The following is a 17,804-nucleotide window of genomic DNA, read 5'->3' on the forward strand; positions in this document are numbered from 1 at the left end:
TCCAAGTTTCCTGATAGAAGATAGTGAAAGTGGCAAGGCAACGTAGAGTTTCCATTACTTTAGGTACAAATCTTTCAGGGGCGCAAACAAGTACTTCTGTTTTCTCTTCATTAAGCTGCAGAAAATTATCAGCCAACTTTTGCTGGAGTCTAAGCTCCTCTGCAAAATCTGTAGCATAGAAACATCTTGGGGCTTAAAAGAAATAGATAACTGAATGTCATTTCCATAGCAATGATAAGAAATGTCCTTAAAAGTATTCAAAATGAGCTGAAAAGGGAGCAGAACAGAAACAATAAATGGACCAAAACAGAACCTTGTGGCGCACCGTTGGCAAGATAAGTGGAAGAGGACCTGAACCTAAAGCAGCCACAGAAAAGTATTTTTCAGACAGAAATGCAGAGAACCACTCCAAAACAGACCCCAATACACCCACCGAGTATCTCTGCCTGTCGAGCTAATGTGATGGTGAGTGGTGTCAAAGGCAGAGGTCGGGGCCAACATCACGATATCATTCTGCTGCATTCCTCAGAATGACATTGGAGACTTGAAGAAGAGCTGTTTTAGTAGAATGAGCTCTGCCAAAGCTGACTGAAATTTATCAAGAATGCTGTATTTGTCTAGAACAGCTGTAAGCTGCTTAGACACAATCTTTTTTATAACTGCTAAGAAGAGAATGGTCAATTTGGGGTTTTATGTTTTGTTTTTTTAATTTCATTGCAAAAAACCCCCAAAAACTTTTGGTCTCTGTAGATATTTTCCCACTTTATAAGGGAAGTGTAACCAAACCAAGCATGCTAGGCCCCACCTTTGCTAACTGTATTTCTTCATCATGTCTGTGCTGTTCCTGCTCTTTAGAGTCTATCCAAAAGGTTTGTGTTTCAGTTTTGGTGAGTGAACTTTTAGCATAAATGTGCATGTATGTGAGTCTGTACCTTTCACCCATATAGCTTACAAATGCAGCTTGCTGACCAAGCTTGGCAGCATCTGTGGCAGCAGCTGAAATGCTAATGCTGAGGCCACAAAATGAGTAGCACAAAACTACAACATGGTGGCTATGTCCATCTTTTATGTAGTCAACCAAACAACGAATACTTACGGCTTAACAAATTCAAAGTCACTCAAATTTTGTCAGACAAGTGTCTGTTCTTTAAAAAAAGGACATCAGAGCATAAAGTTCATCCACTGGGAGTCTTGAATTTATAATCATGTATACTTTTTCTATTTAAAGCAATCCATTCATTGCTATTCCTAAAGTCAAGCTGTTAGTGGTTTTTACTTGTCTGATAAATTATAGTTGTAAAAACATATTTAAAAGGAAATCTGACAGGATATAATGCAGACAAGTGAGTCAGAGTCAAGCAATAACTGGAAGCCTTGTGAACTTAAATTAGTCATTTAGGTGGAAAAGGAAGAACGGGTATCTGTAAGAAATATTGGTAAATGAGGAGTCCTGGAGAAGATATATTGTAAATTCTTCATTATTCTGGTGAAAAGCGATAGACATCAATAAGACTGAAGAAACAATGGTTGGAGTCAGACTGGCCAGACACACCCCTAATTAGAAACTGTGCCTGTGTTGTGAAGAGACAACGTGTTAAGTGCCAGGCAGGAAATCAAAACACAGACCTCACGCTGATGAGTACACGTCTTTGGTCGACAGCCAAATAGTAAAATGGGATCTATCTTGTGTACCAGTGTGTGTGTGTGGCGGAGTAGCAGTGGGTGAGCAGCTGAACAATGAGTACAACTCACAAACAGGATCCCTCTGTTTCCTGTCACAGAGACTGTCTCCTTAAACAACACACACAAGCTGACTCTTGTACTTTTGCCCATGTCCTTTTAAACATAGGCGTATACACATTGTATGTACAGTAACTACAGCATGTTGTGTCTTAGGCAGACACTCCCACAGCCTCTCCCTCACAAACACCATATGTACATTCGGTTGTCTATTTTTGTCATTATGGGCAAAATCTGATCGGTGGGTTTTGTTTCCCCCGTAATTACACACAACAAAGTCTCTGCTAACATGCAGTTGGCAGCCAAACAGTGTGCATACTCAGCATATAAACAACCACACACACACAAACACAAAGCATACACACAGCACACTGGGAGGCAGTCAGCAGCTTGTGCACTTTCTACCATCAGTAAAAGCACACCTGTCCCAGCTGCTGTTTTGAAGAGAATAAGAGGGAAAGAGGAATGTGCTTCTCTCAGTTTTCCTGTCAGCCCCTCACCCTTCCCAGCCGTCTCTGTTGTCCTCTTCCCTTTACTTGTTTATCCAATTATTCTCATGGTCAGCTACTGTTCCTCCTTTTCTCCCACATTGGCATCTTTTTTTTCCTGTCCTTATCTTCAGTGTTTATTTTCCTCTGTCTTTTACCTTATTGTCGTTCGTACTCACATTGTTGCATTCTTTTGCAGTTTGTCTCCTCCTTTGTGTTGCGCTCCTCTGAATTGTCTTGGTGGCCCCATGTTTAGATCACGTGCAGTGAAAAATCAGTTCCATGAATCTGCCAAAGATTTCTATAGATTATAAAAGCAGAGGGGGGGAAAAAAAAAAAGGATAAGCCCACCAAGAAAAAAATCTCATTGACTAGCAGAACACAACCACAAAATTCACCCAGTTAGCAATTATACTGAAGCTTTCTGTTGCAGGATTTTTTTTTATTGGTGTGCATGTAAATGCATGTTTTACTCTTTATGTGATTGCAGTTGGTGGTATAGGTATTTATGATGAACCATGTGCAGCAGCAGCAGCAGCAAATGGTTTTCAACTCCCAGTTTTACCAGCTTCGCCACCTTGACTTTATCATTAGCGTTTTCTCCTCAGAGCCTGGAGGCCGCACAGCTGAAGAACCTAATGCATGCATCGTATGTTGAACACAGAGACCACCTTCCTTTTTCTCTACCCACCCACCCACACACTAACATGCAAAAATGTGACTCTTGAGCTCTTTCACTGTTTCCAGCAGCTGCTGAAAGATTTTTGCTCTGTACCTTGAAGATTACAGGCAGAACCTCCGGTGTGTCTTAAGGGTTTGAGTGTAGTTTGGTGTGTTCTGTCTCCCAGATTGTTTTTCTTCCTCCTTCTTCCTCCTCCTCCTCCTCTTGCTTCTGCCGCCCTTCAAAATTTGAGCTGTGAGTGAAGTGATATGTGACAGCTAGTCATTAAGCTGTCAGAGGAGAGCCCATGGACCAAAACCCTGTCAGCATGGATGAACATACACATTTCACCTTTGATATAAATCATTTGTCAGGCATCTTCTTGTTTTACAGGCAGAGCATATCTGAGACTTACCAGCTGTGCTTGACAGCAGTGGACCCGACAACAGACTCATTGGACGTCTCAAACACAATTAATTTAAGTCGCATTACTGTAAGTTATACAGTATTTATCTTTCCTGGTTTCAAAATTTATATAGGTGGGGTTTTTTGTTGTAAAACATTACTCACACTGTAGACTGAATACAGCGTAAAAGCAGGTGAGAATTCCTGAAAAAAAAAGTGTTTAAAAAACAAGCCAAGCAGGTGATGTAGTGCAGTTAATGACTTTCTAAAGAGGTAATGTTTTCTCTCGTCTAAAAATGTCACACCGAGACATAAATCCTGTGAGGCACTGGGCCCGTCTGTGCATGCAGTCTCATTTTGGCATCCATCCAGAACGCAGACATATCACAGATTTGTGTGTCTGTGTGTGGTTTTGGTTATGTTTCTGAATGGCAACCGGAAAGTAAGATTGCATTTGATTATGTGCATGTGGAAATCTGTGCAGGGACACACCAATATGTTTTTGGCAAATTTACTATGCCAGTAGTAGGTTTACCATATTTGGTTTAGTTTTTCTAATTCAACCAGTTGGAACTTGTGGTGTTGCTCAGGGGGAGCTGTTTTGCTGGCGAAGTCCACTGTGATGCGCAGAGATGCTGAGGAACGGGAGACGCAGCTATTCGGGGGGGATTTAGAGACTGTGCTTGCATTAGCAAACATTTCAGTAGCTTCTTGCACTGTATGCACATTTGAAAGTTTGCTACATCTGATTGCATGTGAAACTTATTCTGCATGGCCATCAGCAACTTTATCAGTTTGTCCAGTAAACTCTAAACGGGAAACAAAGTATCAGCTAATCAAATATAAATGTTTCATATACTGTAGCAGAAATCACAGCCAACAGTTTATTTTCAGATCAATCAAACATGCAAAGAGGCACAAAATGGTTTTTAACCTTTACGTAATCAAGTCTGGTCACTGATGAGACCATATATGTGATATATGTGCTGCTGAGATATTTTTGATTGTAAAAAATGTTTCCTACCATAAATTTGTCAATGTGCTTCTCCTAAAACTTTTTTTTCAACAGTGTAGGCTTTGACTTCATTGTAATCTGTTGATAATTGTTCCATAATTAAGCATCTCATGTGGACAGCTGAAATGTTCTGCCCTCTTTGGCTTCATTGTAATTTGTTATTGACAAAAATATTATGGAGTCACCAGTTCATCTATATTTTGGTGTTAAAATGATACTCTACACTGCATACATAATTCACTCAAGCATAACTTTTATTGTATTTTTTTCAAGTATTTTCCATAGTGTAAACTTTAAATACATATGTTTTTTTGTTTTTTAAACTCCTTTTTACATTACAAATACTGAAACCTGTGATTAATTACATTAAAACATTTTAAAATATGTGTCCTAGATAAATGAAACAGTATGGTATGATAAACACAAACAGAGTAATTCCTGTATAAAATATAATGGGGTCATTTTGATATGTAAAATAGCCTGATCATTGGGAGGGTTAAATTTCATTGTCAAAAGTTTGGAGCTCTTTTAAAAATTCCCAGTTATTAGTAATGCAGTGGATGAGGACGTTATTACCAGCACGATCGCATGATTATGCAATGATTCCACCGAAGTGTCTCAGTCAGAGGACACAACCAATTTCTGTTGAATATGTTTTGTGTATAGAAACTGCCTTAAGTTTCCTCAGGCAAACATGTTTAAGCTAAAGTGAGCCGTAGCTAAGAAATGGTGAAGCCACAGGGCATGCAGAGTCCTACGCAAGGGGAAAACACCATGAAGAAAGAAAGAAAGAACAGTACACTGGAAAGCAGTGTGGTGTTAATGTAGATTTCATCCGTGCCCTGTTGGGTGGTTTTCTTTCGCTTTCTGTTGAGTCCAAAAAAAGAAAAAAGAAGAAAAAGAAGAAGAGAGACAAGATAGATAAGAGGAAGATTAATATTCTTCCAGGTCTAACAACCTGAATAGCAGAAAGATTGGTTCAGATGAACCAAACAGAAGCTGAAAGCTCCCATTACCTTACACCATCGGACATGCCATCACAGATTTGTGACCAGACGTCTCAGTGTTGACACAGGGTGCACCTGTTGCTGACTTTTTTTTTTTTTAGTCTTTTTCAAACAAAAGAGAGAACAACTGGACAATGCAGAAGCAATGTTGCCCCCTAATGCTGAATTCTTCCCATTGCAAGCTCCCGAAGCAGAAGAGCATCGACTCTGATTTGATTACAACAGCTCCCTTCTGGTGTCAGAAGACGAGGGCAAATTCAGAAAAATTCTGATCTTGCATAATAAACACTGAATTCATCTACCTTTGTCTGATGACTAGCCTGTTAAAAACAGCTCACTGAACTGGCTCTGCCTGGTGTTAACATGCTCTAATGCATGTGTTGAAATCTTTCTGCTGCTGTTGGTATCAGATTTCCCAAGGTGTGTCTTGGCTCTGTACAAATCTGGTTGATTATATTTAAACCCTGTGGCACAAAACATCTACTTTATCCATTTGAGCAGCTCTGGCACACTTGCCCTTACATGCAGTCAGGCATCACGCACAGCGGTTTTTCCATGACATGCAAACAAATAGGGTTTGTTTTTATAACCCGTCTTAGGCTACTGTTCTGCTGTTTACAGTCAATCAAAATGTCTCAGCTTTTCTTTTACCCACCAGTTTCATATGTATACATTTTGGGTGTAAGAACATGTTAGTTGTTTTAAATTTAAGTGAGTTTATTTTGGGGGTTCAAATTTTAAAGATGGAATGATAGAGGCACAATGTTGAGACGTCCTATCATGGAAGTCTGCTTGTGAACGGCATTATTCAGAAAGAGGAGATTACTCTAGTACAGAGAAATCTGTGTGTTCACATGTTCTGGTGCTCAAGGGAAGGGAAAAGAGATAATTTACTGATTATGCCACAGTACTGTGCAAAACTCTGGAGCCATCCATCATTAGTTCATATTTTGCTTCCAAGGAGTCAGACTTTCAATTTTTTTTTTTTTTAAAGTGGCCTTGTGCAATACATGTCGTTCTCCAGGCTTTATTTGAGGTATTTCAAAGTTCTTCTTTGGACTTTGGCTGCTTTTTCATTCATTTTTCATCCTGCCCTTGTGCCTGACCATTTACAGAGAAATGTTTTTGTTGTTGTTGTTGCTTGTTAAGCCGTTTATCATTGGACTATGAGTCATTCAAGTTTAAAAAGGCACCTAACTTAAGGGATGAACCAGTGTTATGTCGACACGTAACAGACAACTTGGCAAAGAACCAATTTTAAGATCGTATCTTAAGGAACTTTGCTACCAGAAGCCTGTTGCAAAAACACATCATTTGTTCCCATCTATCCAGTTGAATCTACAAAAATGTCAAAAATGACACAGTTTGACAGGTATAAATTATTATTAGTGTACCAACAAGGTGATTCCCAAAGAGATATTAGCTGAAAACTTGGACTAGTGTGTGGTGTGTATGAGGAAACTGGATGAGCGGAGGACAAAAGAAAATGTGGCAGGCTTAAAAATGACAGCAGATGAACAGTATCTGAAAGTTTTATATCTAAGAAATAAGAAAAAAATCCAGCAAAGAACTGAAATAGGACCTGAGAGATACATCTGGACCTCCAGTTGATCACTGTTGTTCACTGAATCCTCATCAGAAATAATCCCAGTGTAAGGGTGGCTGTAAAGAAGCCATTCTTAAGGAAGGTAAACAGGAAAAAAATGGCTGAGGTGTGCCAGATTACACAAGAACTGAACTGAAAATCAGTAGCAACAGGTCTGATGGAGGAATGATTCCAAATATGAAATTTTTTGGTTCAAATTGCCATCAATATCTACGGAGGTCAGAAAAGCAGCACAACAACGAGAACCTGCAGCCATCTGTGAAACACAGTCGAGGCCCTGTCATGATTTGGGGGCTGCATTTCAGCCAGCGGTGAAATTAAGAACACAGAAATCCACCATGCAATACTATCGGAAAAGGATGTGATTAACGGCTTCATTTTTCAGCATGACAATGATCCCAAACACACTGTCAGTGCAGTAAAAGCATACCTGGATAGAAAAATGCACGAGTCATGGACTGGCCTCCCCAGAGCCCGGACTGCAACATTACTGAAGCAGTGTGGGATCATCTTGACAGAGAACAGAACAAAGAAGAGCTCTGAATGTCCTTCAAGAAGCCTGGAGAACTATTCCTGAAGACTACTTACAGAAATGAGAAGAAAGCTGCCTAAGAGAGTTCAGGCTGTGCTGAAGAATAAAGATGGCCATGTTGACTTTCAAACTCATTAGAATTGTACAAACTTTTTTTTTTTTTTTTTGCTTTATATACTGTATTTACATGTATGTTTGCACAAGTTTCAATAAATTGCTGCATCTGTTTCCTAGAAAAATACAAATAAATGAGGGATGGCTTAAGACTTTGGCACAGTACTGTACATAGACACAAATCACAGGTTGTGGCAGGAACATTTTGGCACAAAGTGACTCCATGTCATAGTTGCCAGACTTTTATTGTTTTTCTCTTGACATGATAGAAACATTCTGCCAGCAAGGCAAAGTCTAAATCAGGAGGACTCTGATTTCTGAGATGCTACAGTCTAAAGTCATTCAAGTGCTGTGCTGGAACACGAGTAGGGGGTATAGACACGTCTAAGACAGGACAGGACGGGATAGACACATACATACCACAGAAAGGGTAAAGGTCACAGCCAGAGCTCACACACCCACACGTACCCACAAGGAAATCATATCAAAATACAGTCTGAGCCTGTCATTTTGAAAATACTACAATGTAAACTCTTTGCATTGAAATTATATATATAACAGGAAATAAGTAACTTATCTACTATTGTAGGTTATAAAAGGAATGGGGGGTGTCACCTTCTCAGTAATCCAATTCCTTTACCAGATCATTAACAAGTATGTGTAAATCACTCAAACACCATAAACACAAGACAGGCAGGCCATCAACATTTTTAACTTTCCAAAATGTGACACACTGAAATGTATTCACATGGTTATGTCAACCAGTATAATGAGAAGAGCATTTGTTCAGAAGGTTTCTTTGATTTGTGTTATAATCGGCAAAAACAAAACAAAAAAAAAAAAAAGCATAGGCAACTGTGAGCATGTTTACGCAGCCAAAAAGCCACACAGTTCTTCTGAAATGCAAAACAGCGACTATATAAAACTAAAACTGAAGTGGTTTATTCGACTACCGAAGAAAATTCACATTCTCTAATTCTGGTTTATATTCACATTGCTGGAGCTACATAAAATTTTAAGATTAAAAAAAGAATGAAGCATACAGTACATCTGAGTTTTCACAAGGTGACAGTCGGTTATCTGCATATATGCAAGTTATGAATCCTAGTTACACCTGCATGCAACTTATGTTGTCCAATCATTCTGGGAGAAAGTCAGCCAAAAGTAAAGGGACAGCAGATTTTTTTTGTTGTTGTGTTGCACACAGATTGTTGAAGAGACCCTGTGAACAGAATTCTGCATAGTCTAAAACCACTTTGGCCACAATGTTCTTAGTAGCATTGCAAAGCAATTTTTGTTAATTAAAAATAAAAAGCCAAAAGAGAATTGTGATCATTTCAGGCCAAGTGCAACTGCAAAAAAACATCAGATATTTATATTCAGATCTCAAACATCACACTGAAGGGGAAACTACAGCCGGTGACAGTTCAGTCAGAAAGCAAAGTCTGATCAGGATCATTTCACAAGGTTTGATCTCTGAGTGAACTGTTTCCACAAGCTGTTCATTTACTTAGATTCGTTGCCCTTGTCTGGATGGTTACTCTCCGTGGTGGTGGCTCCTCAATGCTCCGGTTGGCCACAAGGTCCTGCAGCTGCAGGGCTCCGCCACCAATGAAACAAAATGCCGGACACACCGGAGCAGAGCAATCCACATGTCCCTCCCATAGCATACGCAAAGAGTGGGCATCGTAGAAGGTGACTCGTCCTTTGTCGCAATCCAGACACACTCCTAGTCGTGGTGGCAGAGGAGCAGTGTGAGGGTGAGGCATGCTACTATGGCTGCTACTGTGGGAGTGCATTGCTCCCTGGCTCTGGCTGTCGCCCTGGCTCTGAGTTTGGCCATGTCCTTGAGGAAGCAGGATTTTGCCCATGCCCATAGTGAGGAAGCAGAAGGTAGGGGAGTCCTGGCCATCCTCTGCCCCGCTGTCATGGCCGCTGTCTGGATCACAGCTAGGAGGAGGCAGAGGTAACAGTAAAGTTTGGCTAAACAAGAGGAAAACTAAACAAAGCATAACAGTTTCCAAACCAAAAGGCTGGATATGGTATTACATTCGCTGCTTTCTTAGTTACAATATGCTTGTATTGTTTGGCTCTGCTCAGGACTATTCATTTAATGTTTTAGCAGCTTTGGGCTCAGTTTAGTTTTAACAAAACACCTTTACTGTCCCCATTCAGTTTCTCCAATGCTCTCAGTGCTGGTCTCAGCAGTGGCAAACAGCAGTAACATTAGTGTTCACAAGCTGTTATGCTTCCCCCAAGTGGTCAAAAATATTTAATGCCGATTTTGGTGTATGTGTGAACGAAGTGACACTGCTGGCATGGCTCCTGTCCATCTGTATACAAGGCACAACACTGAATGTGTTTTAAATAAACCACAGATACCAATTCATATGACAGAGGTTCATCCCACTGGCTCCCATCTGTGGTTTCAGTGCATTATATTGTACATATATTCCGGCATCTTCAATTAATGAGCATTTAAATCTGATGGATAGGTTAATGCATATTACTGTCGAATTAATTAATTTTTCATGTCCTGCAGCCTGCTGTTGCTTCCAGTGATGGCGTGGAGATGCTTGCTCAGTAATAAGAAAATAAGACACAGCCCCACAGCCCAGTTACAGCTTCAACACATCCTTTCTTTCTTCTAATCCCTGTGATGTGTCCATAGCGCAGATGTGAATAAAGTTGCTGACAGTACTTCAGCATCTAGCTAGCACCACAGAAGAGCATAAACAGACGAAAGCTTTTTTAAGTGCCGGGTAATCTTTAACGCAGCTTTTCATTCAGCTCAAAATATAACCAGACACACAGTTTCTGTGCAGTTTGTTACAAAATGTGTCTGTGAGCTAAATGTTCAGGGCATGTTTTAATGATTTCTTTGTTCTTTTTCCAATTTGGAATGATTGTACTGCATACATCTTTAATGACTTAAAAAAAAACAAAAAAAAAAAACATGAATTGGTTGCACAAGTTTGAATAGGGAAGTCCCAAACAGTCACCCTCAGATGAGAGGAAATTAGGATGTTCGTGAACTACCCAGCGACAACCAAACCTCGAGCCTGCCATCAACTGGAAACTGCTGAAACAACAGCATCACTGTCCACAGTGAAGCAAGTTCGCCATAGGTTGAGAGGGTGCAGACCAAGAAAGATGCCCGTGTGTTCAGTAATGTGTTAGGAATGAAAAGATGCAACATTGTTTGCTGGGAAAGACAGTTATCAACCCCCACGTGCTTGTGTGCCTGCCTCAAAACATCAGGGCATGCTCTTAATGAGACTACAGATGGTGTCCTGGGGAATCTCTTCCCACATCTGGACTGGGTCATCACTGAGCTCCTGGACAGTCTGAGGTGCAGCCTGGTGGCGTCGGGCCAAAACAATGTCCGAGAGGTGTTCTATTGGATTTAGGTCAGGCAAGCATGGGAGCCACTCAATGGTATCAGTTCCTTCATCCTTCAGCTCTCCTAGAGTGACTGCCTGTCTCCTGGAATCTCCTCAATGATCTTGAGACTGTGCTGCAAACCTTCTGGCAATGGCACGTATTGATGTGCCATCCTGGAGGAATTCAACTACCGGTGCAACCTCTGTAGGGTCCAGGTATGGCCTCATGCTACCAGTATTAACACCGACCCTAACCAAATGCAAAACTAGTGAAAAAAAACAGTCAGAAAAGATGAGGAGGGGGAAAAAAAAATGTTAGTGGCCTCCACCTGTAAAACCATTCCTGTTTTGGGGGTTGTCTCATTGTTGCCCCTCTAGTGCAGCTATTGTTAATTTCATTAACACCGAGGAATCTGAAACTGATGAACAACCCCCTCTGCTACTTAACTGACCAGATCAATATCCCAGAAGTTTAATAAAGTGTTCCTTTATTTTTTTGAGAAGTGTGTGTGTGCGTCTGTGTGTACGTGCGTGCGTGCGTGTGTGTTTGAAACAGACTTGTGACTGACATCCATTTTCAAGTCAACAGTTTAAAAAAAGTGAGGTTTAGTTACCGCGGGCTGGCCATGTCCTGAGGGAGATGGAACCACTCCTGTAGCTTAGCTTCCTGCCCAACTCCTATCTGCAAATGAGACAAACAAAAATAAAGAAAACTTTGGTCACATCCATTGTGAGTCTGCATGTAAGGATAAAAAAACAAAAGCTAATTCACTAATTTAGTTTGATTAAATCAAACTAAATGACCAACAAGACTTCATCTTACCTTTACCAGGTAGGAACTAGGCTCTACAGAGCATGCCCAGTAATGTCTGCCTTGAGTGACAGACAAGTCTGCCACGAGTAGGTCAGAAGTCAAGTGGCAAGATGTGAGTGTGCGGTCGGCAGCCTGCAGAAGAGACAGACCTGGCACACTGCGGGCGTAGGTTTGGCCTTTACCCAGTGCCAACCGGTCAGCATGCAAGCCCCAGCGAGAGTCCAAGGAAAAACTCAAGACTAAGGATAAAGAAGGAGAGATGACAAGGAAGGTAAAGGAAAGGATTCCGAAAGGAGGAAGAGTTAGATCCCACAGCTCGGACAGAGTGAGACTACAGTAAGTCTAAACAGAAAGTGAAAAAGCAGCTTTTTCAAACAATTACATAAGAAAAGTTTTTGAATGGGTTATTATTTAGAATCAAAAAGAAACAATGGACAAAATGTACAAACACAAACGATTTTGGAAAGTGCAGAAAAAAACAGACCTGTGGCATGTAAAACAGAAGCAGAAATAGTATGACTGGGATGGCACTGGAATGCAGAGCAAATAAAGGAAGGCTTTTGCAGAAACTAAAACAATGGGGATGGAGGAAATCAAGGGATGGAGAGAAAAGAAACACCAAGATTAGTTGATCAGCTGAAAAAAAATTGATTCTGGCAATATGAATACTGGGAGAAAACATCTTTTCCAATAAGAGTGGCAAAATTAAGAATTTTAGTCTAGACACAACTGATGATGTGTACGTATCTTACCAGGTGCCGGTGGAGTGTGGAGGTAAACCTCTTCACTGTACTCTCCAAAGCCAGCCTTGTTGCAGCCTCTCACTCTCAACACATACACGCTATCCATCTGCAGTCGATCAACCACAGCACTAGTCCCCTTCACTTCATCTAGGCGCTGCCATGCTGTGGCAGAATTAGGGGATCTGATGCCACCCCACATAGCTGCAGCTCCTCCTGCTCGTCGCTGGTATTCAACAGAAAAGTGCCACGCTGGAGCCGAGTCCTGAGGGAGCCGCCAGCATAAAAACAGCTGGTCGTAAGCTAATGTCTTCTGAGTGTCAATGACTGGAGCCAGTGGGGCTGTGAAGGAGAAAAGCCGCAATTTTTTTTTTTTTTAAGTATAATAACACTTTAACGCGTCATGTATTACAGGACCAAAGAAGCTGACAAACCACCTTGTATGAAGTCCAAACTGTTTATGATCTTTATCTCTTTGGATGCATCCAGGTGAAAGTGTCTGAAGGAGGGATCAGCAGCAAGAGAGAAACACTGGAGATTTTCTATAGCCTTCACCAGCCTAGAGATGAGAGATTAAATAAAAAAAAAAAAATTAAGACAAATTAAAAGAAAAGATAACAATTCAAACCTAACACTTTCATTCCACTTAAATTCAGGATTCAGCCGAATCTTTTACCTGTTGTGTGTTATTCTTGCAGCCTGCACAAAGCAGGGTGGATCCGTCTCTTTGAGCAGCTCCTGAGTGTAGGTCATCAGACCTGCCTGCTCCAGCAGGCCTTGCTTCTCAAAGACCTGAGTGGACAGGGCCTCCTCCTTTCTGCTACGGGATCCCTCCAGGCCCAAGGTCAAAGACCCCTGGCGCTCAGCCACAGCTGCTCCCAGCTCTTGGATACAGTGAGTCAAGTGCTGTAGAGCCACTGCACTGTTGGCCTGCAGAAACACAGAGGACGCAAAACAATGGGAAAGAATGAAGAATTACTGGAGAGACTGCTGCTACTGATTAAAAAATCATGATGGATTTGGCATGATATTTACACATTTACAGACACAATGGCTTATCTATAACCAATACATGTGTGCCATAGGCCTCTAGAGGCTCCAGTAGTAATACCTGTCCCTTGAGCTGCAGTTGTAGTTACAGCAAATTGTTTAGTTAAACTCAAGTTGGACTCATATAGTCCTGAAGCATCACAGTTGCTCTAAATTCATTTAAAAATGTATTGTTTTGCAGGAAGCATTCAGGAGAAAGCTCTGAGTCAAACTTACACAGTATTGATAACTAAATGACATATTTTCTGCTAACTATGTGAGATGATTGCATCCAGTGAACCCCCAAAATATTGCATTTGATACTCAAGCAAATACTGTTGCACCTCTACGTAGATCGAATGCCTACTTTAACAAAGCAGAGATAAAGCACACCTCCATGTGTTTGATGGCAGCTTCCAGTTGAGTGATCTGACTCTGTATTGTCTCCTGGTTTGCCAAAATGAAGTTGACTTCCTTGGTAATCTTGTCCTGTAAAACCAAATAGAAAGCTTCCACTGCCATGCTGCAAACATCAGGGCTGTATCACAGTTAAAACATGCTACCGCTACCCTCAAACTAACCTTGAGTGCCTGGTAGGCCTGTGCTATAGGCAAAACTTTGTGCCCATGGTGGACACGACGTAGCTTACAAAGTGGGCACAGCAACCTCTGGCAGGTACGGCAGTACCACTGCAGTCTCTCCTGCTCATGCTCTGTGCAGGTTAAAACCTAGAACACAAAAAAAGGGTTAAGGCACAAGAAGGGAAGCTACTGTGTACCACGTGCAAAACACAAAAACAGACCAACCTTTGGCCTGAAGTTGTTGGTAGGTAGAATGTGTTCGTGCTGAGCTCGAGGGGTTCCCCAAGGGTGGTAGAGTTTGAAACACTCATTGCAAAAGTTGGACTTGCAGTCAGCACAGCCCTTGGTGGCCTCCAGAGACTGAGGAGGCTTACAGAAACTGCACATGATGGCTACGCTGCCCAGACTTACTGTGTGCCTGTACCTAAAGGACAGACATGTGTACACGGAGATAAGAGCAAGGCTGTGATAATTCTGCAGCGGCAAAGAAAGAAAGCAAAAAAAAAATTAATCAACTTAGGAATGAGAATAATGGGCTCATCTAACTGTGGCTTGCTTATTTCAGTAGTTAGGAAGGCAACTCTTCAACTGGCTGACCTGGATACATCACCAGCTGCTGCCTTGTTAGTGCATCCTACGCAGTAAAACATGCACCGTCACACTTTCCTGACCAACAGCAATGATGCTAGGGGAGAGAGCAGCGGCACTCATCAAACTGCTGCGTGTGGAAGTGCCTCTCCCTATAACTCTCTCTCGCCCTGTCTCACTGTTTCAGAAGCAGCTCCTCTCACTTTGATCTCCTTTGTCTGAACTGATGAGAGGAGCAGATAATAACATTAAAGAAGCCCGAGAAGTGTTTCAGTCCAAACTTGCTCGCATAACTTGGTGGAAAAAACATGAACAGTTTAACCACTGCCATCCCACGGCACGCCGCAGTTTCAGCGCTGTCCCTGCAGTCTGCTCTTCGTCTCAGCCTTGGATCAAGAGTAAAGGAAAGATTCATTACTGCAACTCATTCCAGCAAATGATTTCCTGTCTCACTATTAAAGCACTATTGGCTTAACTCTTCATTCGCTGCCTTTTCACATTGCCTGCATGATCGGTTAGAGGGTTTTTCCGAGACTATTATAGCTCTTACGATGAGACATTCCCACTGAATAAAGTAAAGCCAGGTGACCTGAGGTTCTGATGTGACAGTATTTACATGATATTCACTATGTTTCTGTCTACGCATACCTCTCCACAATGCGCTCCAGAGTGAGGTTGCGAAGGCAGTCTGTCAGGCCTTTTTCTCCGAGCTCCACATCCTGCTGACAGGAAGGACAGGGAAACAGCATGGGGGGATGGGTCTCCTTCCGCCGTCGCCCCGGGTATGTCCCACACACTGGGAGAGTGATGCAGGTGTGGGGATAAAGGGGAAAGAGACACAGACACAGGGGAATAAAAATGCAAGGTTTGTATGGGGCTGTGGAGATAGTTTGTCAGGACATTAACAAAGGAGGACTGGAGAGAAAAGATAAAAAAAAAGAGAAGCTCTAATTTGTCTCCACATTTGCACAGATCATCGTGAAAAATAAAGGTTCACTGTGGAGGAAAAACTATTTGCTTACACATACAACTTGGCAGCACACCTGCTCGGCAGATGCCTACTCCCTTTCTGGTCTCCTTGAGATACAGATTCCCTAACTCTATCTTCTTGCTCTACATGCACTTAAATAAGTCATGAGATGAATGTATAAATCTCTAAATGTGTAGCAGGATGCTGACGTGTCTGCTAAATCATCTATGACACTCTGATGCTAAGAGGACAGTGGCATCATCATCTTTGACACCATCATCGTCTTTGGTCATTTAGATGCCAAACGCGCGCGCGCACACACACACACACACACACACACACACACACACACACACACACACACACACACACTATTTCCTTTACCTGTTCTAAGGACCCGCTCTAGGCGATCAGGCGTCCTGGGTGCGGGTCTGCGTGTCTGTCGTGGGGAGCGAGTGCTGGGCGTGGAGGATGGTGAGTAAGGCTCTGGAGGGAGGTCTGGAGGAGGATAGCCTCTTTGTACCAACACCTCAGCTGCACAAAGCAGACACACACTGTGCTGGCAGGGCAAGAGGATGGGCTGCTTCACCATCTCATCACACACTGGGCAATGCAGCTCCTGTTCCATGCTCTTCATGTTGGACTGGAGAGGAGAGGAGGACAAAAGAGGTTCAAGAATAAAAAAACAGCTGAATCACTAGAATAAATAAAGAATCACCTGCTCTATATATCCTGTACCTGCTGAAACATTCTATAGGCAATGTGTAGGAGTCAAGAGTGAAAAGGGGAGATGAAAACTGGTTACGTAGGCTGGTGCTGGATATATAGAAAGCAGAAAGGGCAAAGTGGATGAATAGATAGCTTTTCCTGAGTTGTGGTTGGTGTCATCCAGCCTCTCTCTGAAGAGGAACGCTCATCTAGCTTTACCTTTACAGAATCTAGGCACAGGTTAGTCAGCTATGTGAATTAGGAAGCAGTGAAAATTCGAAATTTGTAAAATGAAAACAGGTTTTTCTGCTCATTCTGCCCACCGGCCTCAGTTTTACTGCCTATGGAGGCCCCTTTTTATTGCTGCAGCTACTTAAACGCAGCATCCCGTTTCTATGACAACGTGCATCTTCTCATCATGTGCATCATGAGCATTTTAACCTACTACTAGCCAAAACATTTATTTGATTTTAATCCTCAAACACTTGATCTACTAAAACTTTATTATTATTATTATTATTTTGTGGTCACAGTGGCCCTGTTTTACCTTTCCAGCCACACTGCTAGAGCATTACCATTTCTCGAGATGTCAAAAATACCTTCCAAAGGAAGAAATGGCACACATTCCTTCATCATCAGTGCACATATAGGTAATATAGAAACTGTCTACAGTTAAATATACAAGCGGAAAACAAAAGACATCTACGATCTCGTTTAAAATGAACACACATGGTTAAAAATGGCTAATAAAATGAGCGTCACGCTTACACTAATGCGAAACAGCGCGTCCATGATAGAGGTAAAGGTTTGTAAGTCCGCTTCTGCCATGCTCCCTCGATGCAAACGTCTCTACGATACAGTAACGGATCCCTTTCTGTCTGGAGAAACCCTGAGCAGGATTACCGTGCCGAGGTAGAGCAAGCCCGGGCCTGGACTGATGTGGTCGTGTTGGAGGCGTGCTGTTGCACACACGCCGATTCTGTGCCGTCTGTCTCAAACAACCAGTCCACTCCACGTAGCAATCAGATGGGAGGAGGTGAGGTGGAGTGGAGTAGAGTGGGGGGATTTGGACTGGTTAAGGCTACAGCTGCCACAGTCGCATTGCTCAAAGACCGATTAACACACTTAAAATAGAACTTGGCACTATTATATTCCAGCTAGATTTATTTTACCTTAATGTATGCCAAACCTGCCAATAAAAATGTCCAATCTCCCAATAATATTTGTGCAACGAAGGTTGACAAACGGTATTTTTTTTTTAAAGCATGGCTTTCTCGGCGTGTCTTGCCAACAGCTTAAACAATTTGCAGCCCAGTTTTTCGAAATAAACCTCCAGCTCCGTAAACGCGTAGCTCCTCCGTAGTATTTGCTTGTTGCAGTGTTTCGTTTTGCCATGAGGTGGCAGCGTTTTGTTTTTTTCAAA

The 17,804-nt window shown here is 42.0% G+C and overlaps 1 protein-coding gene across 1 annotated transcript; it reads right to left on the reverse strand.

Moving 5' to 3' along the window:
- Nucleotides 1-7,807: 7,807 nt before the first annotated feature.
- trim46a (tripartite motif containing 46a) lies at nt 7,808-17,519 on the reverse strand. The gene is made up of 12 exons (XM_030749084.1): nt 17,150-17,519; nt 16,058-16,316; nt 15,352-15,499; nt 14,341-14,539; nt 14,116-14,262; nt 13,928-14,023; nt 13,182-13,435; nt 12,943-13,064; nt 12,518-12,847; nt 11,775-12,004; nt 11,566-11,633; nt 7,808-9,518 (listed from the first exon to the last, which is right to left on the reverse strand). Exons 1-12 carry the CDS (start codon nt 17,207-17,209, stop codon nt 9,071-9,073), a joined length of 2,361 nt encoding a protein of 786 aa, XP_030604944.1. The 5' UTR covers nt 17,210-17,519; the 3' UTR covers nt 7,808-9,070.
- Nucleotides 17,520-17,804: the final 285 nt, after the last annotated feature.

Source organism: Archocentrus centrarchus, chromosome 16, assembly GCF_007364275.1.
Source record: "Archocentrus centrarchus isolate MPI-CPG fArcCen1 chromosome 16, fArcCen1, whole genome shotgun sequence".
Taxonomy (NCBI): domain Eukaryota; kingdom Metazoa; phylum Chordata; class Actinopteri; order Cichliformes; family Cichlidae; genus Archocentrus; species Archocentrus centrarchus.

Excerpts from the sequence above, each read along its gene's own strand:
- trim46a (XM_030749084.1), bottom strand. The coding sequence starts at position 17,209 with ATGGCAGAAGCGGACTTACAAACCTTTACCTCTATCATGGACGCGCTG. Across the intron at positions 13,065-13,181 it reads GCAAGAATAACACACAACAG|GCTGGTGAAGGCTATAGAAA; the intron begins GTAAAAGATTCG and ends TCTCATCTCTAG. Across the intron at positions 12,848-12,942 it reads CAGTTTGGACTTCATACAAG|CCCCACTGGCTCCAGTCATT; the intron begins GTGGTTTGTCAG and ends TCTCCTTCACAG.